The sequence below is a fragment of the Camelus dromedarius genome, chromosome X, assembly GCF_036321535.1.
Source record: "Camelus dromedarius isolate mCamDro1 chromosome X, mCamDro1.pat, whole genome shotgun sequence".
NCBI lineage: Eukaryota > Metazoa > Chordata > Mammalia > Artiodactyla > Camelidae > Camelus > Camelus dromedarius.
The window spans coordinates 1,250,673-1,277,448 of NC_087472.1; the positions used below are offsets into that span (position 1 = coordinate 1,250,673).

Genomic DNA, 26,776 nt, shown 5'->3' on the forward strand with positions numbered 1-26,776 from the left:
ACTCCCTCCGCGCGCGACTCCCTCCGCGGAGCCGCGCGCCGCTCCCTCCGCGCGCCGCTCCCGTTCAATGGAGTTTGAACATTTGGGACACTCGTCATGCACATGTTGCGCATTATTAGAAATAATTTAATTTCTTAATATGTGCTTTCGTGCTATCAATAGAAAGAGGGCTGCCTCCGCGTGGGACCAGGGTCTACTTTCGGGGTGATTAAAAATAATTCTGGAACTAGACGTGGTGGTGGTTGCGCAATGCGGTAAATGGAGTAAAAAGAGTCCGACGGACTCACAGACTTTTTAAAAAGAGTTACCATGGTGAAGTTTATGTTTTGCCCACTTTATCACATTATATTAAAAAAAAAAGTCACTCCGGAATTTTAACACTTTGCAGCCACCCCTCCAGCCCCCATAGCCGCCCACCCCCAGGGGACTCGTCAGCGGATGAGGCCGACTGTGTGTCCTGAGGCAGCGGCGTCTCTTGCAGAGCTCATTTCTCTTTCTAGAACCTTCTGTACCACAAGCCCCGCCCGACTGTTGAGGTGGCAGTAGGCAAGTGCTAGCGGCTTTTCCAGCTAGCGTGACATGAGGGGGCTCCCGTTAACTTCCGGTCTGGACGTCCCCATCACCCCGGCCACAATGGACTGCCAGAGAGCTCATCCCTCTGACTTTAAGATGGTCTTCCGAGAACCAGCAGGGCTCCCAGTAGTACCATCTACACACCACCACAGCCCGACTTCAACCACTGTGGAGGTTCTTGGTTCGAAACTGCCGGCCTCCTGAGAGCCCCCAAGTGTCCCTGAAGGCAGCTGGGCTCCCACGTTCTTGCTTGCTTAAACGCTACGTGCCTTGAAAAATTTAGCGGCTACCGCCTGACTGCTCAAACAGAACCCAGAATCTATGTGTTCTACTTGCAGAATATGTGAGTGCTCCTTTCCCCACGTACCCATCAACACTGGATATTGTTAGTCTTTTTAATGTGTGGCAGTCTGATGGATGAGAAAATCATTTTTAATCGTTTTGATTTATGATTGCCTGATTTCCTTGCAGTTGCACATTTTTCGATTGTTTACTGCCATTCCTAGTGTGCCCTTTCTGAATTGTTTACTACTACCCTTTACTGTTTTATGTTGGATTATTTGTGTTTTGCTTTCTCGTTTGTAGGAGTTCCTTATATATTATATTGATTAGTCTTTTATCTATTAGAGCTCTTGCGAATCTTTTTTTCTTAATCTGTTGCCTTTTAAAAATGTTAATGGAGATTTCTTTTTAAGGACAAGCAAGTGTTTGAACTAAAACCTAAATGTTGCTTTTTTTTAAACTTTGTGCTTCCTTCACCATAAGAAGATTTAAAGGTTTTTTTTTAATGTAGTGAAATATGTAAATATTTTCCTTTATGGCATTTTCATTCAAGTCTTGTTCTGAAAGATCTTCACACAAAGACTATAAAACATCTCCTATTGTGTCCTTCTGATACTTTTATAGGTTCTTATTTATGTTTAGTTCTCTATTCTGTCTCAACTTTATTATGGAATATGATGTAAATAGCACTCTAACTTAATGTTTTTCCAATAGCCAAATGTATCAAGACCATTTCTATTATTCTTTCCCAAAATTTTTTAGCTATTCTTTTCCATTTTCTCCTCCAAGTAAATTTTGGAATGAGCTAATCTAAGATTCATGAGACATTCCCATTGGGTTTTAAATTAAGATTCCATTGAATTTATAGGTTAATATATAGAGGGCTGACATATTTACAGTATTGAGTCTTCTTAAGAGCACAATATATAGCTATTGATAATCACATCTTATTGGCATTTTATTTTATGTTTTCAATTTATCCTGGTATCTTGTTTCTTTTGGTTTTTCCTTTCCTTCCTTTTTTAGATTAATCAAGTTCCTTTTTCCCCCTTGGTTTGAATGTTATGTATCTGGCTTTTTTCTACTGGTTGCCTTTAATTTTTTTCACAACATATTCTTCAGTTAATTTTGAATTTTACATAATACCTATAAAATTCCCCAATAGAACAAGCCATTAGCAAAGTTTAATTTTCTCTATTTCCTACTTCTTTTTAAAACACTTGGTTCTTTCATTTGTCAGTGGAACGTATGAACATAGTTTAAATCAGGGGTCAGCAAGGTGTTTCTGTAAAGGGCCGGATGGTAACTATTTGAGTCCGTATGTTCCCTCTTGCAGCTACTCAATTAGGCTGTTGTTGTGGCCCTCATATACCCATAGACTATAGGTAAATGAAACAGTGTGGCTGTGTGCCAATCACACTTTGTTTATAGACACTGAAATTTGAATCTCATGTAATTTTCACATGCCACAAAATATCCTTCTTCTGATTTTTTTCAACCATTTAAACATGTAAAAACCACTCTTAGCTCACACCTGGACAAAACCAGGCCATAGTTTGCCAACCCCTGGTTCGAAGAATTAAATGGTTCTACAAGGTTTACTAGCAATCTCTGGCTTCCACACACAGTCATCCATTCCCCAGAACTAACTGCATTCAACGCCCTTTTAGCTATTTCTTTTGGTATTTACCACCAGTTCTCTAAATAAATTGTTTATAGTGATATTTATTTATTTTTTACATTTTAGGAATTATTAATTGACTTCTCACAGTAAAAGATGATGGTGTGGCTCTTTCATACCCTGCCCCTCCATCCTTCCAGTACAGTATGCAGTGATCTGTGTTAGATCAGTCCTTGGTGTTAACATTATCAAGCCTATGGCAACTCTAATGACTTTTCCTTTCTCTCCTGATGTTTTGTTTTCCTTTGCGTTAACACTTGTCTCTCCACACCCACCGTGTTGCTGGTTCTCTACTACTTATAATAGGTCAGCGCTTCCCCCAACTGTCTGTCTCCTCTCCAGCTATTCAAAGATGTCCTGCATTCCACTCACTTCATTCACTTGGAGAACTCTCTCCTGGAGCCTTTCGACTTGCTCTCCAGGCCCAGTACCCAGCCACCAGCCTGGGCTCCCTTTCCATCATCCTGGAAACTGCACTTGCCTTTCTTTTGGCTTGGGGCCCCTTGCTTCATAGACCTCCATCTCTCCCTCTTTCTTAGGTCCTTTCTGGTTTTGGTGGCACACCTTCTCTAGCAGCTTTCAGAGAAAGAATGCAGAGGAAGTAAACCATTTGAGTTCTTTCGTGTTGGAAAATGTCTTCAGTCTAACCTGACAATCGAAAGTTTGGGGGTAGAATTCTAGGTTAGAAAATTACTTTCCCCCCAAGTTTGGAAGGTATTACTTCAATGTTTTCTAATTCGTAGTGCTTCACTGAAAAGTCTGAAGACATTCTGGCTTCTTCTTTTTTTTTTTTTAATTTGGTTAATTATTTTATTTTTATTTTATTTTTTTAACATTTTTTATTGATTTATAATCATTTTACAATGTTGTGTCAAATTTCAGTGTTCAGCACAATTTTTCAGTCATTCATGGACATATACACACTCATTGTCACATTTTTTTCTCTGAGTTATCATAACATTTTGTGTATATTTCCCTGTGCTATACAGTGTAATCTTGTTTATCTATTCTACAATTTTGAAATCCCAGTCTATCCCTTCCCACCCTCCACCCCCCTGGCAACCACAAGTCTGTATTCTCTGTCTGTGAGTCTATTTCTGTCCTGTATTTACGCTTTGTTTTTGTTTGTTTGTTTGTTTGTTTTTGTTTTTGTTTCTTAGATTCCACATATGAGCGATCTCATATGGTATTTTTCTTTCTGTTTCTGGCTTACTTCACTTAGAATGATATTCTCCAGGAGCATCCATGTTGCTGCAAATGGCAATGTGTTGTCGGTTTTTATGGCTGAGTAGCATTCCATTGTATAAATATACCACATCTTCTTTATCCAGTCACCTGTTGATGGACATTTAGGCTGTTTCCATGTTTTGGCTATTGTAAATAGTGCTGCTGTGAACATTGGGTTGCAGGTGTCATCCTGAAGTAGATTTCCTTCTGGATACAAGCCCAGGAGTGGGATTCCTGGGTCATATGGTAAGTCTATTCCTAGTCTTTTGAGGAATCTCCACACTGTTTTCCATAGTGGCTGCACCAAACTGCATTCCCACCAGCAGTGTAGGAGGGTTCCCCTTTCTCCACAGCCTCTCCAGCATTTGTTATTTGTGGATTTTTGAATGACGGCCGTTCTGACTGGTGTGAGGTGATACCTCATTGTAGTTTTGATTTTCATTTCTCTGATAATTAGTGATATTGAGCATTTTTTCATGTGCTTTTTGATCATTTGTATGTCTTCCTTGGAGAATTGCTTGTTTAGGTCTTCTGCCCATTTTTGGATTGGGTTGTTTATTTTTTTCTTATTGAGTCATATGAGCTGCTTATATATTCTGGAGATCCATTCTGGCTTCTGATTCTTTGAATGTAATCTATTTTTTTCTCTCTGACAGTTATTCTCTCAGCAGATTGAAGATATTATTCAACTCTCTTCTGGATTTCACTGATGCCATCAAAGAGGCAGCTTTCAGTTTAAAAGTCATGGTTTTAAAGGTAATCACCTTTTTAAATCTGGTTGCTTCTAAGATCTTGTGTCTAGGTGTGAATCTATTTCTGTTTTATGCTGTTTGGGGTTCCTTGGGCTTCTTGAATTTGTGGATTTGTCTTTCTTCAGTTCTGGCTAATTCTTAGTGACTGTCTCTTCAGATCTTGCCGTTGCTTCATTCTGTCTTCTCCCTGCGGCATGGCAATTAGATTTTTGTTAGACTTTTTCATTCTATCTCCCATGTCTTCTATTTTTCAATTTTTTTTCCAAATTTTCTATTTCTTTGTGCCTCTGTGCTGCAATCTGGATGCTTTCTTTAGCTCTGTTTTACAATTTACTCATTCTCTCTCCAGCCATTTCTAGTCTGCTATTAAATCTACCTACTGAATATTTAAAAACTTTTAAAAATTGTGAAATCTGGCATATGCATGTAAAGGTGCAGAAAACATCAACATTTAGTTTAGGAAATAATAATAAGGGAAACACACATTTAACTGCTACTCATGTCAGACACTCCAGCCTCCACATCTCTCTCCCAGTCACGGTCCCCTTCTCCCGGCCTAGTGGGAGCCACTCTCCAGATATTTACACTGGTAATGCCTGTGCTCTTCTTTATAGCTTTGCTGCCTGAGAATGCATTCTGAAATGACATTATTTCATTTTGCCTTTTGAACTTTATATGAATAGAACCATATAAAGTATAGATTATTCTATTTTTGGCTTCTTTTGTTCAACGTTATGCTTGTTCATTCATGTTTTCAAGTCTGGAGTTTACTTGCGTTGCTGTGCAGTACTGTGTTGATATATTACAGATCATGTAGACATTATATTATCGATCGGTGGGGGGGTTGTTTCTAGCAGCTGGCTGTTAGGAGTATTAGTGTACTCGGCTCTCAAGGATATAGTTAGGAATGCAGTTGCTGGGCCACTCAGCATGCATGTCTTCAAGTTGATGATATTACCAACTGCTTTCCCAAAATATTTTTCTTAATTGAAGTATAGTTGATTTACAGTGTTTCAGGTGTACAGCAAAGCGATTTAGTTATATACACACACACGTATATTCTTTTTCAGATTCTTTTCCATTATAGGTTATTGCAAGGTATTGAATACAGTCCCCTATGTTGTACGGTAGGTCCTCGTTGTTTATTTTATATGTAGTAGTGTGTACCTGTTAATCCCACATTCCAAATTTATCCCTTCTCCCCTTTCCCCTTTGGTAATCATAACTTTGTTTTCTATGTAAGTCTATTTCTGGTAAGTTCATTTCTATCATTTTTTTAGATTCCACATATAAATGATATATGATACTTGCCTTTGACTTACTTCACTTAATATGATCATCTCTAGGTCCATCCATATGGCTGCAAATGGCATTTTTTTCATTCCTTTTTTATGGCCAATTAATATTCCATCACATATATGTATAACATCTTCTCTACTCTCCCAGAATGTCTATACCAACTACAGGAGTGATTGATGGTTCCTGTTGCGCCATATCCTTGCTGACATTTGTTATAGTTCATCTAAATTTTGTCAATCTGCTAGGTGCATAGTGGTATCATATGCTCTTTTTTTTAATCAAAGGCATGATTGCATACAATAAAACGCACAGAACCAAGCTATCCATTATAATGTAATCACTTCTGGCTTGCTACCAGGAGAGCATTTTCAGATTGAAAACAGTCATGAAGGTGCTTTTAGTTAAAAAGGAGAAATAGAACAGAGGCTCCACCTGTTCTGACCCTTCTTCCATCTTCTAGCTCATCACTGCCCGCTCTGCCCTGGTCTGCTGTGTTCCAGTTATGCTGCTATGGCCACCTTTATTTTAGAGATGAGAAAAGTGACCCTCTGAATGGTTTATTAACTTGCCCAAGGTCCCAGAGTGGTAGAGTCAGGATTTGAACTTGGCTCTATATCAAAGGCAATGCTCTGTCCATCGACAGATGACTGGATAAACAGTTTGTGGTATATTCATACAATAGAATACTACTCAGCCATAAAAATAATAAAATAATGCCACTTGCAGCAACATGGATGGGCCTGGAGAATGTTATTCCAAGTGAAGCAAGCCAGAAAGAGAGAGAAGAATACCATATGATATCACTTATATGTGGAATCTAAAGAAAAAGACAAACGAACTTATTTACAAAACAGAAACAGACGACATAGAAAACAAACTTATGGTTATCAGGGGGAAGGGGGTGGGAAGGGATAAATTGGGAGTTCAAGATTTGCAGATACTAATATATATAAAATAGGCAAACAAGCAGTTCATAGTGTGTAGCATGGGGAACTATATTCAGTATCTTGTAACTTTTGGTGAAAAAAAATATGAAAATGAATATATGTATGTTCATGTATGACTGAAGCATTGTGCTGTACACCAGAAATGGACAGACCATTGAAAACTGACTATGTATATATATATATACACCAACAAAAACAAAAATCAAAGGTGATGCTCTTCCTATTATCCATCCCCACACGAGAGCCTCATTTGTTGGTGTTACATAGAACTTTCCACGCTGGACCATCAGCTCTATGAGAGCAAGGAATGTGTCTGGCTTCTGTACCACATGGTAGGAATTCAGGACATGTGTGTTGACTGAATGATTAGATGAAGGAATGAACCTGCTGGGATGCAAGTCTCCTTGCCTGTCTCCCTGGCAGTAGCAATACAGCAAGCAGTATGGATTAATGGAAGTGAGTGTATTCCATACTTTACAAGAACAGTTCTTTATAAAATGAGTCCCACAGTTGATAATTCTTGGAAGAGAAGTTCAAGAACAGACAGGGCAGGTGTAGAGGTGGGGACTCTAGCCATTTGGTGGTCATAGTGAGGTATGCCCATCGAGTAAGGAGTCAGGTGCTTGAAAAGGAGGGGAGAGGGGCCCAGAAGATGAACTTGACTTTGCCAGTCTGTGTTGGGCCCATCTTAGATGCACAAATCGTGCGCATACGTGTAAGCGTTTTTAGAGAGTGGAGCAATAACGTGTCCAGTCCTCCTCCTGCGTATTTTGTGATTCTTGTTTCCCATTGCAGGCAGAACACACCAAGAGCCCAACTGCAGCCCTCCCCTCTGATGTTCCCTCATGCAGATCCCTGTCATCCAGTGAGGATGGCCCCAGTGGCCACTGCAGCCTCTCCGATGGGGAGCTGGCCCGGAACTTAGAAGCCAGCATCAAGCACCGCATCCTCTACCTCTCAGAGCAGCTGAGGCTGGAGAGGGCCAGCCGGGATGAGAACACCGTGGGCTACCTCGAGCTGGTGTCCAAAGCCGACCGGCACCAGGCCCCCCACATCCGGCAGGCCTTCGAGAAGGTGAACCAGCGCGCCTCTGCCACCATCGCCCAGATCGAGCGAAGGCTCTGCCAGTGTCACCAGCAGCTGCAGGAGCTGGAGGACGGCTGCAGGCCCAAGGGCTTAGTGCTGAGGGCAGACAGCAGCCTTGATGACTGCGAGCAGCCCAGTGAGAGGGCCCTGGGTTCAGAGTCCCCCGAGCCAGTTGGGGCGGATTGCCCATCCACTAGCCTGTCTCATGTCATCGGACACTTCCCTCTGGAGAGTCACTGCCCAGCCTTGCAGCCGGGGAGGCCCTCCAAGACCAAGCGTGTGGCCCAGCAGCAAGCCCTGCCGTGGCAGAGGATGAAGGAAGAGCTGCAAGAAATCAAGAAGTTCCACCTCAGCCTCCAGGTGTCCTGTCAGAGCCTAAAGGAGAGGTACCTGACGGACCTGCAGGTGTCACTGGAATCCCTTCAGGAGGAGAAACACAGGTGAGGTGGAGCCCCTCCTGCCTGCCACCTTGGCCTGGAGCGGGGCGGTCAGTGTTCCGCTCCAGGAATGAGCCCCGAGGGGAGAGGGCTAGTCCCCTGACCATTGTTGCCTGCCCGCCTGGCCCTCTACTGGCAAATGAGGCAGGTGGCCATCCTCAGTAAGGGAGGGGCCCTGCTGGTCCCTGTCTGCTGAAGGGGGCATCAGGACTGGACCCGCCTCGCCAGCCCTGATCCCTTTCCCCGGGCTCAGAGCTAAGTCGGGGCACAGGGCCCCTCCTTGCAGCTTCCTTGCTCTGAACCTGACTGCCTTCTGAGGAATGCTTTCTCCCTGCTGCGTGGGGGTCGCTTAGTTGAGCCCAGGTCGTCAGCATTTTCATGAATGACTCCGCAGTCCCTTTAGCACCTCCATGTTTGTGGGGAAGAAGCATGGGAATCCCATCTTCTGTTTGCACAGGGAATCCAACCTGCATTTACACTGCTTGGCAAATCCCTAAAGGGCAGTCAAGGAGTATTCAGGGACAGCCCACCGTCAAGTAGGATAACCAATCAGAATTCAGAACTCAGGAGGTGAGTTTTGTAGGACAGGGCAACCAAATCCAAAATCTCAGGACTCTTAAAGACCCCTTGTTCAAAATAACATTTCCAAGGTTAGGTTTACATAGGGCAAACCGGAGCTCGCTGACAGTATGCAGACCCACTGTGTTTCCATAGTGCCCAGGCCGGAGGGGACTGCTGGGCTCTGGTAAGCACTTAACCTGCAGCAGATCAGAATCTGCCGGGCGTGCGGGGGAGCAGCGCGACCTGCCTCCCTGCCACACTCTGTGTGACTTCCACCAGCTTGCACTTCTAAGCCAGCAGCTCCTCACACACCACCACCACCTCCATCAGACTGGTGGGTGTGGACTTTCATTGTGTTCAGACACCGAGATTTTCTGGTTGTTGACTCCAGCACTCAACCTACCCTAATTAATATACATTAGAAGCAAAAAAAATCAAAACAAAACAGGTCCGTGGGACTCAGATTTACTGGGAGAAATGGAGAACGGGCTGAAGATGACGTAATGTAGAAACAGTGACGACAGGGAGCACGTAGCCTTGATCACGTGTAGCTTTCAGATGCCCACCTTACAGATGGGGAAACAGAGTCTCAGGCGCAAGTGTCTATGTTCAGCTTGATGAAGTGTCACCCAGTGTCCACAACTGTGTGGTCACTACCCAGGCCCCTGTGACTGTCACATCTCTGGTGCATCACAAACTGAAGTTTCAAACTGAAAAGTTCTGTGACACTTCTCACAGGTGTATCGGTTTGCTTTCAAGAGGGCTTTTGTATTTTTCAGTTGAGACAAAATTCACAAAGCATAAAATTATTCGTTTTAAAGCTTACAGTTCAGTGGCATTTCGTGCATTCACACGAACCCCATTAGTTCCAGAATATTTTCATCACTCTGAAAGGAGACCCTGTCACTCCCCATTCACCTTCCGTCAGCCCCTGGTAACCAGCGATCTGTTGTCTGTCTCTCTGGTTTGGTCTATTCTGGGACATTTCAAGTAAATGGAATCATACGCTATGTGGTCATTTGTGTCCCGACTTCTTTTCACCCAGTGTAATTATTTTGAGATTCATCCAAGTTGTGCATGGGAGCAGTTCATTCCTTCTTGCTCAGCAGTATTCCATGGGAGGAACACAATGTATCTCCCCGTTCATTTGCTGCTGGTTGGGGCTGTTAGGAATTGAGCTGCTGGGAACATTCTGGTATAAGTCTTTTTGTGAACATATGCTTTCATATGTGGAATTGCCAGTAATGAGGTAGATGTATGGTCGACTTTTCAAGAAACTGCCAAACTGTTTTCCAACATGGTTGTACCATTTTATGTTCTAGTTGCTTTACACTTTTGCCAACACTTGGTACGTCAGTCTTTGAAATTGTAGCCTTTTCCATTCAGCCATAACTCGGTGGGCCCTAAACTCCAAATTGTGTCACCACAGCCCAGGTTTTCCCCACCTCAACACTGTTGACTTTTCTGACCAGATGGTTCTCTGTTGTAGGGGGTTGTCCTGACCACTGTGGGATGTTTAGCAGTGTCCCTGGTCTCTACCCACTAGATGCCAGTAGCCCCCTGGAGGAGTTCCTCTTGGCCGTCATAAGTTATCCGAGGGGGGAGGGTACAGCTCAAGTGGTAGAGTGCTTACCACGCATGAGGTCCTGGGTTCAATCCCCATGACCTCCTCCAAGAATAAATAAATAAGCCTAATTACCTCACCCCACCAAAAAAAAAAAAAAGGTAATCCCAAACTTGGTGGCTGTAAATGACAGAAATTGATTCCATCATGGTTCTGGAGGTCAGAAGTCAGCATAAGAACAGGCTGCCCCCAGCCCCAAGACTCTAGGGGAGAATCTGTTCCTGGCCTCTTCCAGCTTCTTGTGGCTACCGCATTCCTTAGCTTGTGGCCTCTTCACCCCAATCTTCAAGGCCACCATCTTCACATCTCACTCTACTCTGTCATCATGTGGCCTTTTCCTCCCTCCTCTAAGAACGCATGCGATTGCATGTTTGCTCAGGAGGCACACCTCTGGCCCTGCCCTGTTACCCCATCCGACCCTGAAGGGCTGCTCCATCCCTCCTATGTCTGTTTCTCTGAGTTTCAGTCCTTTAGGTTCAAGCTCCATCTGTCAAAGTCAGTTCTCAGATGTGGACAAGAATGTACTCTTCTGCAACAATAGTATTTAAGACCATTTATGTGGGAAAGGGTGGCCTTAACAGCGTTGGAAGATTGGGGGTGGGGCATGTTGGTTGACTGGGCATCCTTTTGTCTTTGTAAGAGCACTTTCCACAGTGGTGCATTTGCCTCTGTGGCTGTAGGTGCCAGACAGACAGGAGTCCTTGACCAAGGGATGGACGGGAGAGGAGAGTCAGCTGAGTCACAAGCCAGAGACAAGGGAAGCCTGGGAGAATATCCTTCTAAGTTAACATCTTCTTATTCAATAACCTATTCATACATTCTTATGAATACATTCATGAAGAATCTACTCGTTGACTTCACGTTCATGAAGAATACGTTCATGGAGATTCACTTGGACGTAGCTGACCTCCTCTCCTCACATTCCCTGTTCTCCACAGGCCTTCGGCCCCAGGCTGTTCTGTGTCTGCAGTATCTTCCTTGTGTTACCACCCTGGTTTGGGTCAAGCCTTCCTCTGGCCTTCCCTAAATGACAGTGCTAGAAGCCACCTGGTACCCAAATGAGGAACCTCAGAGGTTTTTAAAATCATGAAATATTCCAAGCCCAGGGAAAACAGAATAATATGATCAACATTGTATGCCTGCCCCCAGCTTTCTCAAATCTGAACATATTTGCCTCCAATTTTATGTTTTTTAAGAAATAAAACTTGAAAAGATGATTCACTTGAAACACTCCCCTCCCCCTCCTCCTTCTGCCCATCTCGTGCACCTTGTTAGACACTTAGCTTTCCCAGACGTGCTTTTAGACTTTTACTACTTACGTATGTGGCCATAAACAAAGGTAGTGATGTTTTATTTGTGTTTTTTAACAGCTCCACTGAGATATAATTTACATGCCATAAAGTGTACCAGTTTAACTGTACGTTTCAATGATCTTCAGTAAATTTACTGAGTTGTATAGCCATTGCGACAGTCTGAGCTTGGTTTTTGTTTTAGTAACAGCTTTATTGACATATAATTCATATCCCATACAATTTGCTCATTTAAAGTGTACAGTTCAGTGGTTTTTTAATATTTTCACAGAGTTGTGCAGCCATCAGCACTCTCACTCCAGAGCACTGTCCTGACTCCAGAAAGAAGCGCCACCAGCAGTAGCAGTCACTCCCCACCTCCTGCCTTCCCCAGCCCCCAACAACCACAAGTCTGTTTCTGTCTTTATGGACATTTCCCATCAGTGGACTCGTGCAGCATGTGCTCTCTTGTAACTGCTCCATCCCTATAACCCACAGGCGTCTGTGGGGTGACTGCTGCGTGCTGAGCAGGGGTGTGAGGGTACATGCAGAATTGAATACCGTGGGCACACAGTTTACAGTTTGATTTCTATCCCTTCTAGTTTATTGCTATTTTTGTACGGCTGTTACAGAAGAGTAGCTATATATAAAAGTGTATGAATGTCAGTATGTGTATGGCTGATGTGCATGTGGGGTCTTTGGAAACGGACCTGGAGGAGGAGGCCGAGTTTGGGGAGAGAGAAGGAGGAAGGCGGATTCTGGACGCAAGTCTCGTCTTGACGTGGGGCTTCTCACCAGCGGCACAAGCTTTGGGCAGGGTTCTCAGCGAGTATTTTTTTGTTTGTTTTCATATTCTTTTTAACCTCAGCGAATATTCCTTTCTCTTTTGCTCCCAAGACAAGCACTGATGGAAGGACAGGTGAATGTCCACCTGCAGGGGCACCTGGATGAGATTTACTGCCTCAAACAGAATCTGGCCTGCACTGAGGAGAAAATGGCATATCTGTCCTATGAGAGAGCCAAGGAGATCTGGGTGAGCACCTCATGAGGGACTGTTGGAGAAATGCCTAGTGAGAGTAGGTAACGAGGGAAGCCACAGATGAGTGAGTCTGTTCTGTAACCTCCCAAACCTGGGAGCTGGGCCCTGTCGTCCAGTCTTCGTGTTCATGCTGCCCTTTCCCGGAGGCAGCCTACCAGGTCTGGAGAGGTGGGCCCTGCAGCCCTCACACCTGAGGGGCGTCGGGACCCCCTGCTGCTGGCGGCCCTGCTTTTGCCCTGGGTTAGCGAGTCCCCGCCCCTGTGACAGGCAGCTTCGTGCTCTCCCCACGCTCTCCGCCCCACTCCCTCATGCCGGGCTCTCGGGCTGTCGGAGTCAGGCCCGGTAGGCTGGCCAGACCTGTGCTGCTCCTGGGCAGCACAGACCCGCCCAGGACGGCCCTCGGCGTGCCTGTGCTCTGCGTTCTTCTCTCTGACCCTGGCCGTGCAGCCCTTAGGAACTCTGGCCTCTGGTGAGAGGGTGTGTTTCTGTCACCTACAGGAGGTCATGGAGACTTTCAAGAACCGTATATCCAAGCTCGAAAGTGTACAGCAAGTGACCCAAGTGGCAATGACAGAGAAGCTCAGGTGCCGTCCCCAGGACTTAATGTTCCGTTTCACCAGCCTGATCCTCACCCTGGCCGCCCTCCTCTTGGTCTTGGTCTCCACCGTGTGTGCCTGCCCCTTGCCGCTGGTGAACTCACACTTGCGTACCTGTACCACACTTGTGCTGATCGGGCTGGGAGCCTTGGCTTGGCAGAAGCGGCACGCCCTCCCCACCACAGACTGGCAGGCCTGGGTCCCGGCCAGATGGAGACAGTCGGCCAAGGACTCCAAGCCTCTGTCACATGGGCCTTAAAGGGCCTAGGTTTGCCAGCTCTTCCTGTCCCCTGGGAGTTGGGGGCAGCCAGTCAGCCCTCCCTAGACAGCCACTTCTCAGCCCTCCCTTTCTCCCCCATCACCACCAGCCCTGGGGAGGTACATGGACGCCCTTCTGCCTCTCACTTCCTTTCCTCACCATCCTTCCATCCCATCTGCAGATACAAGGCTTGGAAAAGATGAATGTCTCTGAAGTGCAGTGCTGCTCTCTCCTCTGTCCCCACTCGCTCTCTCGTGACCCAGTGACCCAACACTCAGAGGCTCAGATGCCCCAAAACTGCAGTGGCAGCCTCTGTGACTTGGTCATTTTTGGCAAAGAGAAACTACATTTATTTCACAGGGATGGAGAAGACACGGGGTGGGGACGGTGTGACCAAAACCCCAGAGAGTGGGAGAGGGGTGACAGTTTTCTGGGAGGAGGCAGACGTTTTTCTTGTTGGGGCTGGGAGAGACTCACGCAGGTGACACCGAAGAGACAGATGAGGCTTCTGTTTTGGAAACACTGGAGAGTTCAGAGCTATCATCCACCTTCTTTCCAAAAAGTTGCAAGATGCAGTTTCGAAACTGACAGGACAGAAAGTGTCATTCAGCAGGGCGGGCAGGGCTAGTGTGCTAGGCTCTCAGTCGGGTGTGGGGCACTCTGAGGATGGGGTACACCTGCTTTTCTACCATCTAGAGTCTCCAGGGAAGCGAGGGGGAGGTTCCAGGCACTCCTTGCCCACAGGGATGGTCCATTCCTGACTATTCGGTTATCTGAGCCATCGGATCTAGTAGTTGATGGTGACTATTTTGGGTCAGATTGTTTTCCCCCAAAGATATGTTCAAGTCCTCACCCGTGGATCCTCTGAATGTGACACTAGTTGCAAACAATCTTTGCAGATGTGGTTCAGATGTGTATTACCGTGAGGTCATGCTGAAGTGGGCACGCCCTAATCCAACGGCTGGTGTCCGCATAAACAGAAGGGAATTTGGACACAGACCCAGAGGGAAGAAGGCCATGTGCACGTGAAGGCAGAGGACCCCACAGGTGACAGGCACCCATCAGGACCTAGGGGATATGCCAGGATAGATTCTCCCTCGGAGCCCTCAGAAGGAGCCCAGCCTGCCCACACCTGGATCTCTGACTGCTCACCACCGGAACTGAGAGAGACTAGATTTCTGTTCGTTGAATCCCTGTAGCGTGTGGTGCTTTGTTACAGCAGCCCCACAAAACTCAGTGACAGAAGGGTGTTGCGGGCGAAGCGGCCTGGGTGTAGTGACCCATCCCTGCAACATCTGGGAGAGATTTGGAGGCATTTCAGTGGGAAGGAAAGTGATTGTACGTTGTTTCTGTTCTTGGGCCGGGTGAGAACTAGGTGAGGACTAGGTAGGCGACAGCCCACCTCATCTCTTTAGCCAAGAGAATTTCTGGCATTAGGAAGGCCCTGCTTTTTGCTGCTTGGCCCCTAAAGAGATGTGGGTTGTATTCATGTCTCAAATTATATCTCATATCATCCCTGAGTTAACAAAAATGCTGTGAGAATGCAGACCAGAGGCGTTTCCTATCTATTCCAGGCCTATTCTTGACTGTCTCCAGCTCTCTCCAAAATTGAAACTCTTAAAAATAAAAAACATAATTGTTGGAATGAGTTATGTAAGAAGTGGCTTGAACAGCAGAATTGACTCAGCTGTGTCCTTGTGGAGCTCCATTCCAGAAAATTCTCTCTGAATGCCACAGGAAGGGATAGCAATGCAGAAAGAGTGAAAGCAAAGTTCGAAAGGCTGGAGGGTCTGGAAGTGCAGACAGCTGTAGAGGAGGGCGAGTTCTAGAAGGGGAGCAAGGAAAGGCTCCGGTAAAGACAGGACTTGGCAAGATGGCCTAGGACTCCACAAACAGCAGCCAGACCTAGAAAGGGACCATGTGGAAGACAAGAATTGGGTTGAGGGTGGAACTACACTCTGGGTACTGAGGTGCCAACAGTGGGTCCCCGGGGAGTCCAACGTGCTGCTGGTCCTACTCAACACTCACACATCAGCCTGGTGAAATGGGAGGCCCCTGCAGGGGGGTGGTTCTGACCCACAGACCTTTCTGATCACCATCAGGTCACACCACAGCTGTACCTTAATGAAGTGGACATAAGGAATTCAAGGCAGAGTATGGTCTAGGAGTCATGGGCAGGTGGCTGCTGAGGCCGGATGTGCCAGCCCCCAGTGGCTGCCGCCTGACAAGACCACAGCGTGTTTCCCTGAACTAACCCATAAAATCATGAAAGCCCAAGACCGGCACAGCCTAGAAGGGCCTCTTCGTGTCCTTATCAGAGTTAGGCTTTGAATATGGAAAGATTAAGGCTGAGAGATGAGTCTTGTCTATGAAATCAAGAAGGGTGCACCTAGGGTAGGTGTAGGTGTGTTCTGGCAGTCCTAGGGTGTTTATGCTTCAGGCTCGCCCTGAGGCCAACAGAGGGGAAGGGCCTGCCGCACACACGGTGCGCTGCAGGAAGTGCCCACCCTTGGGCCCAGACCATAAAAGGCGGCTGGGTCACAGGCCGGGTCTTCCCAGGTTATTGTCCTGGTGGTCATTGTCAGACTTCCCCCAGACACGATTCCTGGTGGGAGCCATCACCGGGCTCTTCCAGGGTCTACTTCTGGTTTGCTCTGCCGGCGGCATGACTTACCTGTCGGTTCATGAAGACGTAGATAATTGGGTTGTAGATAGTGGCACTTTTGGCAAAGTAGGCTGGCAGGGCGGCCACCAGAGGGTGGAAGGCGTAGCCAGGGTGGGCAGCGGCGAAGCATGCAAAGAAGGTGTAGGGCCCCCAGCAGAGACAGAACGCGAAGATCATCACCATCACCATCCGGGTCACCTCCTTCTCCGCTTTCTGGGTGGACTCGGATTCTTTCTGCTGCTTTGCCACCTGGGGGAGACAGAGAGTTATGCCCGGGACAGCGAGGGGGAGAATCCCTCAGGGCTCTGTAGAGAACCCCCGGGGGAATTCTGTGTTGCTGCTGCTCCGGTAGCTAGTCGGGGAGGCAGCTAGAGGTGGTCAGCTCAGGGATGGAGAGTAGTAGAGGGAAGGAGACAGATGCGCCTGCTACAGCACACTGGCCAGCACACCGGCAGCTCCCACCTGCGGGAGTGCACCTGGCCAGGGCCGGCCCTGTGGGAGCTATTACAGGCTCTGAGGTAAAATGCCGGGGTGGGGGGCTGGCCACAACAGCCCTAAGCTGGCACCTTCCAAGCACTTGCTTAGCTCGGTTCTTGTTAAGAATTGGTGGGGGAGCTAAGGAGGGTGTTCTTGGCCTCACCTGATTCCTTACCAGCGTCCCCTCCCATGCTCAGGTCTGCGGGCCAGGCGGGACAAGATGCAGAGCAGGGCCACTTCCTGCTGTGGGCAGGGACTGATGGCCAGCAGCCAGATGGGGACGAGGGGTGACAGCCTAGGGGCATGTTCTGGAGGCGGGGCTCCTCAGCCCAGAGCTAACATGGCCCAAGCCATGTAGGGAGACCTGTGGGAGTCGGCTCAGTTGGTTCTGATCCCTGACTACCCACAGGCTGAAGGCAGTGAGGTGAAGGGAGCTTATCTCAAGCCCATGGCCTCCATTCTAGAAAGAGCATATAAGCACATGCTGATCCGATTGTGGGCACAAGCAGCTTCAGACAGGAAAGGCGCCACCCCAGAGGGCCTTCTACTCCCTGTGCCATGCAGGATCCCAGCAGGGACAGATGGCACATCCAGATCAAGCTAATTGTAGGCAAGTTGATTGACAAAGGGACAACTTACGGATGGCGTTCAGGGTACCACGAAGGGAGCACAGAGCCCGCAGCACCCCAGACCCTGATCTCCTCTCCTGCCCTGTGCTGATTTCCTGCACCAGGGGAGGGGTGTGGCTGTCGAGGGGATCAGCTTCCCAGGGAGGAGGGTGGAGTGTGGGGCAGACAGCCCCGTGGAGTGGTGAGGGCACGCCAGTGGCAGCCTTTTAGAAACACCCATAGACTTGCAGGTCTTGCTTTTAGATCTGCCCAGCGGCACTCCACCCCATGGAAGAGGCTGGCTTTCCACCCCTAGGGAGAACTGTCCTGGGTCAGGAGGAAGTGCAGCTGTGTTGCCTTTTTGGTCCCCTCCGTGAAGAGGAGGCAGTCCCTTCCCATCCTGTAGCAGCAAGGGCAGGGGACAACCACAGCCCCGAAGGAATTGCTAGATTCATGTCTGGTTTGAGGGCAGGAGAGCAGACCAGGTGACCCTCTGTCCCAGCAGAGATGTCCCTGGCCTTCATGATCCTACCAGCAGGGGTGGAGGCCACAGGCTGGGGGCTTACCGCTCGGATGGCCAGCCACACTTGAAGGTAGCAGAGCACGATGACGCTGAGCGGGATGAAGCAGCATGTGATCATGAGGATGATCATGTAAGACTGTACCCCGGGGTAAGAGCTGCCGCTGAACACGTCTGGGCCGCAGGAAGTTTTCAGGCCGTGGGGCCAGTACCTGAAGAGAAGGGCCAGCAGCCTGTCCTGAAGTGCATGGGGCAACCCGGGACCCTCCCCAACCCCCATGCACTGCTGACTTGGGTTGGGTTGTTGGATGTTTTTAGCAAGGTAAAATTCACATTCCCTGAATTCTCCATTTTTGAAATGAACAATTCAGGGCATTCAGTATGTTCACAATCTGTGCAACTGCTGCCTCTTCCATCACCTCCAAAGGAAGGCCTTCAGGAGGGTCTCAGTAAATCTGTGTGCACTTTTAGGTCTCCTGTTGCCCTCTTTTTTATTGTAGTAAATACATATAACATCATTATGAAGTTTGGTATATTCACAGTCTTGTGCAGCCATCACCACTATCTGGTTCCAGAACATTCTCATCACCCCAACCACATCCCCTTTTTACAAAGGGAGGGGAGGCGCCCTCTTAAGAACACCTGTGAATACCTGAATCATTTTTTCTGGGGTCAGCTAGGCAGCCACTGTAAGAAAGACACTTGCTTACAGAAGGGTCCGAGAATTAAATGAGATAACACACGTGTTTAATCATTGCGGCCACCGTGGGTGTGGTGGGGTGAGGAGGGTGACAGAGACAAGCTTTCCTGAGACTGGTTTCCCAGAATGATGGAAGCTTCCCAAAGAAAGAGCATTCCCCCCGCCCCAGACACCACAAGAACTTAGTCATGAGAGAAGTGCGGCATCCTCGTGCCATCCCTCCACCTCAGACACGTCAGTTGCTTCCTTGAAAATTCGGTTCTTCTCCCAGAGAATCCACCTGGTTAGGACACTGGTATACCTACAACCCAAGGAGCCTCGAAAGGGGAGCCTCTCAGAAGGTTCAAGAAAGAGGCCTGGACACAGGGAACTATGTTCAATATCTTATAATAGCCTTTAATGAAAAAAATATGTATGTATATGCATGACTGGGACATTGTGTTGTACACCAGAAACTGACACATTGTAATTGACTGTACTTCAATGAAAAATAAATTTTTTTTAAAAAGAAAGAGGCCTGTGGCACAGTGGACAAGAGAACCTTGGAGTCCAAATGTGCCCATGGCCTTAGCTGGTGGCGTTTCTCCATGTGTTCCCATGAGCTGCTCCTGTTTGGGATAAACAGACCTTTCCGGGTGCATAGAGACCACGGGGCCCATTTCCATGTTTCAGCCAGGCAGATTCATACTTCCATAGGCACTGTACGCTCGAAGGGGTCTCAGGGAGAGTCCTTTCCATCCTCACTTTACTCGTGGGGCCTCAAAACCCCAGAGACAGGAAGTGGTTTGCCCCAAGGTCACCAAGAGAATCACGAGTTTGGGCTGCCCTGCTCTGTTCTAAGTGGCTCGCCTTCCTGGCACCCTGGTACCCTTACCTGCTCCAACCAAAGATGGGCGGAGCTGTCCACACAGCAGCCCAGATCCAGGAGAAGGTGATGCCTGCGACGGCCAGCTTGGCATCAAATCTCACATTGCCAAAGGGCTTACAGACCACCATCCACCTCTCCCAGGAAATGATGGCCAAGGACCAGAGACCGGTGATCCCTGCAGTGGAGAGCAGACACTTGTCAAGATCACAGGATATGCCCCTACCTACCTGCAAAACCTGTCTCCAAAAGGTATTTTCAGGTCCAGGGAGCAGTGGGTCTCTTCGTCAGTTTCTTTCTCTCACGCCTGCTTTCCCTGTTCCTCTGCATTGGGTCTGCAGCCCGCGTCTCCTTGCCCACTCTTATTCGGCCACTTTGCCCACCTTGCTTCCCATATGTCTTTTATTCGACCACCAGCCTTTCTTGTGATGCCACCAATGCAACTCCTGATGGACACATACACGCCTGAGGCCACACTGAGGTGCTGCTGTTCCAGCCAAGAGCCAGTAGCCTGTACCCTCTGCCAAGCATGCACGTACTCCTTTAGGCCCCAGACCTCTCACTACTGCCCATCATCTAGAGGTCTGGGTGGAGAATCCAGAGCTTTGGGAATGAGGGTGGGTAAAATGATGTCTTGGTCCCACCACCCTCTAACAGACACTTGGCCTCCTTTAGTGCCATCACCAGTGTGGTAGCGTCGGCAGTACCCGGGACCTGGTTACTCTACAGAGGGGGCCGACATTGCCCAATATCCCTGTATTCATGACCACCTTGGCGTTTCAGGGGTTGTCAGGCCAGATACAGTTATTTGATACTTTAATATAAAGAATGGTGTCACTAAGACTTCTAAAAAATGCTTTCAATACTAATATTTCCACGGAGCAAGTATGTTGGTAAGTAACACCTAGTTCTTTGACACCTGTGTCTCAGCGTCATTGCTGCTTCTGCAACCCTGTGGGTCTCATTGTGCACATTTGCAAATATTCTTCTGAGAAGGGGTCCACGGGTTTCCTCAGGTCACCAGTTTCGGTGCCACGGACATCCTCAGCCCGGTGTCGATGGCATCAAAACTGGCGACCCAAGAGCAGACCTCGAGCAGATATAAAGGCAAGCCAGATGTGAGTGATACGCAGGAGCTACTCCGGGAGGGCCATGCACCAGCTACCAAGGCACATGGAGCACTTGAACTCGGGATGGACTTACTCTGCCCAACCTTCTCTGGTAAAGTGACTTAGTGGCGCTCACACCACTAGTAATTCAGATCCTCGACCAGGCTCCCCACTCCCTGTGTTCCTCTAATCCCAATGTCTTTCTCAAACTCATCATCTTGGAATCTGAATTGGAGATCAGTTTAGGCAGCAATGAGACAAACCCAAGTTAGGTGGGAGCTGAGGACCCAGGCATTGTCACCAGGTGGCCCTGGGAAACTTTCCAAATGGGAGAGCAGCTGCAAGCCTTCTCTGGTTTGGTGGCTTGGGGCCTAGAGACAGGCTGCATGTGCTGAGCGCTGTGGCACTTGGACTCCCTGCCTTCTTGGGTTGACACCGAGCTGCAGCCCCACGGCCCTCCATTCTCTCTTGAGGGTGTTGTACAAGGGCTCCTGAGGAGACTTTGGCCTTGTCAGGCCTGTCTGTCCTCCTTTTTGTGGGCCCCAGAGAAGGAAACCTGGCCTCATGGCAACCCCCAGCTCCCGCCGCCCGGCCTGGAGCCCAGAAGTGCCACAGACCTAGCTCCTGCTTTAGCCTGGCATGGCCCCTGCTCCGTCAGTCTGCCTCCCTTCCATCTTCCAGCCACGTCCTGGGTCTCCCCCTCCGGTCTCCTCCCCACTCCAAGGCCTGCCTATGGTCTTGAGGCCTGCTCGGCAGTAGCATGCTGCTCACTTGGCCTCTGCCCACCCAACCAACACAGCTGTCTGTGCCCAGCTCTCCTGGGCTGACTCAACATTCAACCCCTTCATCACCTCCTCAGGGACAAGGTCCTCTGAGAGGACTGATGGCATCATGTGGTCACTGTCTGGGATAGAAGCCCCTCCTGCCAGGACCCGGGAGCACTCAAGGTTTGGACTGTGTGTGCAGCACCCTCTATGCCTGACAGCACAGAGCCTGGAGCCCAGGTGCTTCTCGGCCAATGTTGATCTGAACAAAGATATTAATGACAGGGATGGGGAATGGGATGTGGGATCTGGTCTCAGTGTCCCAGAAGTCCTAATGGGAATTGCTTCTTCCCCTGGGAAAAGCTGACATCAGTGGGCTGAAAGAGCCTGTGCCCCAGATTTGGGTGGGAGTCGCAAAGCCCTCCCCTCCCACCCATCCGGATCTGTCTGTCCCCTCCCATGCCAGCTGCATGGCCTGAAACTGGATGTCCCCAGGCACAGCCTACCTCAGAGTAGGCGCTCGGGGTGTGTTGGACCACAAGCCCTTGTCTCTTTGGTGACCCCGGCCCCGCTTCCCCTGCCCATCTGTCTCCCTTCAAACGTGTGCCTCTCATGTGCACCGCCGGCATACCTGGGGACTTAGCCAGGTGAGTATTTCCTTTACACACAGCAGCCTGGGTCTCCCCTGACCTGGGCCCCCAGCCGGCTTACCACACAAGGAGACAGTGTAGCCTTCCACAACGCACAAAGGGTGCCCCAGCACAAAGTAGCCGTACATCTGGTTGACAACGCTGATGGTGCTGGCAATGATGGTCTCCACCAGGTCAGCGATTGCCAGGTTCACCAGGATCCAGTTCAGAGGGTGGCGCAGCTTCTTGAACCTCATGGTGGCCGCCAGCACGAGCCCATTAGTGAAGATGGAGGCAATGACCACAAAAACCATCCAGGCGCTGGTGAGGTGATACACCCATCTAGGGGCGATGTGATAGTTGGGGCCTTCAAAGGGCCCTGTAGGCAGGAGGTCCGGAGTGAGGCAAGGAGCTACACCGTCCTGCCCCTCCCCACCCCTTCACATTCCCGCCCCTCCTCCCCAATGCGCTGGGCCAACCTCCTCCCGAGCCCCCTGCGTACCCTGCACTGCCTCCCGTGCATGCTCCAAGTCCTTCTGCTGTCAGACCTTTGCTCACGTTCCCTCCGCACCCAGGTCCTCTTCCCTTTCACACCGTAAAGCCAGGCTCAGATGCCCTGGCCTTCCAGAAACCTTTCCAGATTCCCTAGCTGAGGTGACCCTTGGGAGTTGTCAGTGCGCATGTTCCTCCTTCCTCACCAGACCGTGTCTCACACATCTTACACGGCAGGTCCGGCTCACAATCAGCACTCAGAGAACAAATGAATGAATGAGCTTGCTATGGGCTAAATTCTGCACCCCACAAAAAGATATGTGGGGGTCCTCAGCCCCGGGACCTCAGAACGTGGTTTTATTTGGAGAAAGGATTTGTCCAGAGGTGATTGAGTTACCATGAAGTCATTAGGGTGGACACGACTGGTGTCCTTCTAGAAAGGTGAAACTGGGACACAGACACAACACATGCCGGGAGAAGACGGCCACGTGGCCGCAGGTTGCCGGGAACCTCAGAGCCACAATGGAGCCAACCTGCCGACTCTGGATCTCAGACTTCTGGGCTCCAGAACTGGGCAATGACAAATTTCTGTCGCTAAAGCCACCCAGTGTGTGGTGCTTCATCACAGCAGTCCCAGCAAATGGACACAGAAGAGAAAGGCGGGCAACTCCCATTTATTACTCATAGACACCTCTCTGGGCGGGAAGGGCCTTTATCACCACCATCATTCTGGCAGAATACTCGAAGGGGTTACAACCCACAGTGCCTGCAGCCACATAACAAGGTCTCCCAGCACCTAGGAGGGCAACCACGCAGAGTCCCCGAATTAACCAGGATGCTTGACCTGTGTATCACTAAATCCCAACTGAAACTAATTTAAGAGAGATGCGGATTTCTTGGCTCCCGTGGCTATGAGGGTGGTTTATATCTTGCCCTCAGCACAACTGGACCCCACAGCACCCATGATGCCCCAACACTGTGTCTCCCTCACTCAGCTCCCAGGTGAAGGTCTTCTAAGAAATACAGACAGGAAGGGAATCGGGGATGGGGGCTGGCACAGAAGCAAGCTTTTTTTCTAGTATACCTTATTTTCTAGATTTTAATGTGGAGCCTTGCAAATATTTTATTCTGTAATTATAAAAAGGCTACATTTTAAAAATCAAAAATAAAACAAATGGACCTAAATGCATATCCACTTGAAGGTTTAGTCACATAGAGAGGGGCTATTCTATGGGACTGGAAAAGACCCTTCTGACTACTCGTGGCATATCCTCTAAGGATAAGAAGTCCTGTCCAAACGTTAAGTTTCTGGTAATCATGCTGTTGGCGATAGCGTTGCTGTCATTATTCTGAGACCCCTATGAGTGTGTCTGAAATAAAGCAAATGAGTAATTAAATGATACTCTAATTGTAATTCTAGCCAAAGCCCTTGAGAATAGGATGCTTAGTGGGAGAGAAAGGAGGCACAGAGGTCAAAGCCAGCTGGCTGCACTGGGGAACTAAGTTATTATTATTCTTTTTTTTCCTTTTTCTTTTTCTTTCTTTCTTTTCTTTTTTTTTTTTTTTTTTTTGCTGGGGGAGAGGTAATTAGGTTTATTTATTTATTTATTTTAATAAAAAAAATTTTAATGGAGATGCTGGGGATTGAACTGAGGGCCTCATGCATGTGCTCTACACTTGAGCTATACCCTACCCCCCGCCAAGTCATTATTTTGAAATGGGGGAAATAAAAAGAATCAAGAGTGTCTTCTGCTTTCCCTACACGCACCGTACCCCGGGGCCCCCAGAGTACGTGACAGCACGTTTCTCTTTATGGAAGTTGTCCATGAGGACAGGGTAAGAAGAATCAGAATGTCACCATTTCAAAATCCCCAGTGGTTTCATGGGTCCTAGCATTGAGTTTCAGCAGCTGCCAACATGCGGACAAAGGGACACCCTCCTGATGGAGAGGTCTTGCTGAAATGCCTGACATATCCAACCCACCTCCCAGCAGACCTTCATCTTAACTGCTGGTTTACAGAAACACGATGCTGAGCACGATGGAAGGGGTGTGGAAAGCAAAGTTTGAAGTGGGCAAGTCCAGGGACAAGTGACTTTCTTCAACAAATAAAATTGCACAGAGGTTGAGGGGGAACCTCTAAATTCAATGAGGATGAAAAGACATTATCGATCCATCTGAATGTGTGGAACTTATCTGAGCCCTGATTCAAGCAAACTGGAAAAACAAAATATGACTTTGTTTTTTTAGACACTAACTAGGAGAATCACTGACATCAAGGACTGCTAGGTTTTAGGCATGATAATAGTCTTGTGGTTATGTGTTTTAAAGAGGTACCTGCTGAAGGTTTACCAATGTGATGTCTTGCATCTGCTTCTAGAAATCAGGAGGAGTGGTTTGTGGAGGGGGTTACAGATGAAATGAGACAACGGACGGATACCTGGGGGGCTCATTACAATCTTCCCTGTCTTTGGTAGACATTTGAATCTTTGGGAAAAAAATACAATAAGGAATCTTGGGTATTGGTGAAGCCACAAGGGCCTCCAGGGAGAGCGTTGTTGCGTCTCCATCAAGGGCATTCTAGGGTGCGAACAAGGAAGTCCAGGCGGACTGCAGGGCTCTCAACCAGTTTGGTTCAAGAACCCCGTTGCGGCAAGTGAGACATTCTTGAAGGAACTGAAGGTCTTTGGTCTGAAGGAGGGACCTGGGGTGGGGCCGGGGGGTCACCAGTGTCCTTGGCGCTCTGAAGGGCTTGCCTGCAAAGCTTTGGGCCTGGGCCGCTCCCGGGGCAGAAACTCGGGCGGCCTTTACGGAGTTTCCCGCTTTCTGTTGGGCCCAAGCCCTCCCTCCTGGGACATCCCGCAGCTGAACAGCAACCCTGGGAGCCGAGCCAGCCTCCCCCCTAGAATGGGCAGCCAGGGGCTGGGGCTCCGGGTGTGAAGCTGGACAAGATGACACTACAGTCTCTTCTGATCTTTAGGCTCTTGAAGTCATCCACCCTCCTCCGGGTCACCCCAGCCTCCCACTCCTGCTATTTGTCTCCTTTGCAAGGATGAGTCAGACCCGGCTCCTTCCCCAGGAAGCTGAGGGCAGTGCGGCCAGGTGGATGCTGGGAGCGCGTCTCCCTAGCAGCACGGGCCGCGAGGAGAGAGCTCATGAAGCTTCCTGGGATGGGAATTCTCAAAGGGTCTGGGAAGCCTATGTGGTTCACAAATGCATATTCACAGTTTCGGTGTCCTTGTATGTTCAGAAAGGAACCCCTCATTCATGGTATCATACATAAAAGCTAAGAGAGAAGACCGTCTCTGCGGGTCGCCAGTAAGACAGGCTCTCTTGGGTGGGATGGGTGGCCGCCAGCACCCCCTTGGGGCCCATGTCCCAGGAGGGCCCTTCCAGCCAGTGTGACCCAGCCTCCATGGCACCTGCTCGCTCACCTCTGGTGGCGTTGCTGTTGGTGTAGGTGAAGATGCTCCCTGGGGTGCTGTCCTCAAAGCTGGCCTGCGGCTGCCCGCCTGCAAGCTTTTGGGGGCCCCAGTGCTGGGCCATGGCTCCAGAAAGCCCTGGAGCCGCCAGGGGGTCACAGCACTTTATACCAGCCTGCGGGATCATCCCAGGCCTCCTCACCTTAAAAGCTCCCAAACCCTTCACCCTCTGATCTCTTAATTGGGCCTTGGACTTAGACCTCCTCCTCCCCCACCCTGGCCTCCTAGTTCCTAAGGTGAGCCCACGAGGGGCGGCTCAGAGGGATTTGCTGGGAACCAAACTTGGAGCCAAGGTGGCTGCAGGAGCTGCCCTGGGCCCTGGCTCAGGCTTGCATGTCTTCTGTTCGCTTCCACCGTTCTGCACCAGCTCCTAGGTCAGGCAGACCCAAGGGCCAGGATTTCCAGGTTGCGGTGTGAGTAAGGAAGCAGCCCAAGGCCCCAGTCTGCCTTGCCCAGGTGGTTCTCCCCAGGAGACTTCGCAGGGCTGAGGCCTGGAACTTCAGGCCGTCCCGGGGGGCCCAGTGGATGCAGGTTGTGTCGGGGTGGCTCCTCCCCTAGGAAGGGACAGACAGGCCTCGCAGTGGGGGGAGACTCCACCATGCATCTTGCTTTCCGCCCCTCTCCACCTTGTTCCCCATGAGCTGCAGCTACTTCAGTCACCAAGGAGCGCATCTGGGCCCTCCCAGCAGCCCTCTTGAAGCACCTGCAGTGCCTACAGGCGTTCGGACCCCACCTGCTCAAACCACTCTCCCCTGAGTTCATGACCTTTCCTTGGACTGCCTCTGACTTCAGCCTCCCTCTAGACTTGCCCTCAA

The 26,776-nt window shown here is 49.0% G+C and overlaps 2 protein-coding genes across 2 annotated transcripts; one reads left to right on the forward strand and one right to left on the reverse strand.

Annotated features, from left to right (window-relative positions):
* Nucleotides 1-7,211: 7,211 nt before the first annotated feature.
* TEX28 (testis expressed 28) lies at nucleotides 7,212-13,652 on the forward strand. Its single transcript, XM_031446197.2, has 4 exons — nucleotides 7,212-7,217; nucleotides 7,557-8,287; nucleotides 12,656-12,791; nucleotides 13,296-13,652. The coding sequence occupies exons 1-4, from the start codon at nucleotides 7,212-7,214 to the stop codon at nucleotides 13,650-13,652; spliced, it is 1,230 nt and encodes a 409-aa protein (XP_031302057.1).
* A 473-nt stretch (nucleotides 13,653-14,125) lies between these two features.
* On the reverse strand, nucleotides 14,126-26,033 carry LOC105098717 (opsin 1, long wave sensitive). Its single transcript, XM_031446564.2, has 6 exons — nucleotides 25,914-26,033; nucleotides 22,072-22,368; nucleotides 19,497-19,665; nucleotides 17,969-18,134; nucleotides 16,327-16,566; nucleotides 14,126-14,236 (listed from the first exon to the last, which is right to left on the reverse strand). The coding sequence occupies exons 1-6, from the start codon at nucleotides 26,023-26,025 to the stop codon at nucleotides 14,126-14,128; spliced, it is 1,095 nt and encodes a 364-aa protein (XP_031302424.1). The 5' UTR covers nucleotides 26,026-26,033.
* Nucleotides 26,034-26,776: the final 743 nt, after the last annotated feature.

Bases quoted from the DNA above. Each gene is read 5' to 3' on its own strand.
- TEX28 (XM_031446197.2), top strand. The intron at 8,288-12,655 runs GTGAGGTGGAGC...TTTGCTCCCAAG, and splicing joins CTTCAGGAGGAGAAACACAG to ACAAGCACTGATGGAAGGAC. The intron at 12,792-13,295 runs GTGAGCACCTCA...TGTCACCTACAG, and splicing joins AGAGAGCCAAGGAGATCTGG to GAGGTCATGGAGACTTTCAA.
- LOC105098717 (XM_031446564.2), bottom strand. From the start codon at position 26,025: ATGGCCCAGCACTGGGGCCCCCAAAAGCTTGCAGGCGGGCAGCCGCAG. The intron at 22,369-25,913 runs GTGAGCGAGCAG...TCCTGCCTACAG, and splicing joins CAACAGCAACGCCACCAGAG to GGCCCTTTGAAGGCCCCAAC. The intron at 14,237-16,326 runs GTAAGTCATGCC...CTGTCCTGTCAG, and splicing joins ACGTCTTCATGAACCGACAG to TTTCGAAACTGCATCTTGCA.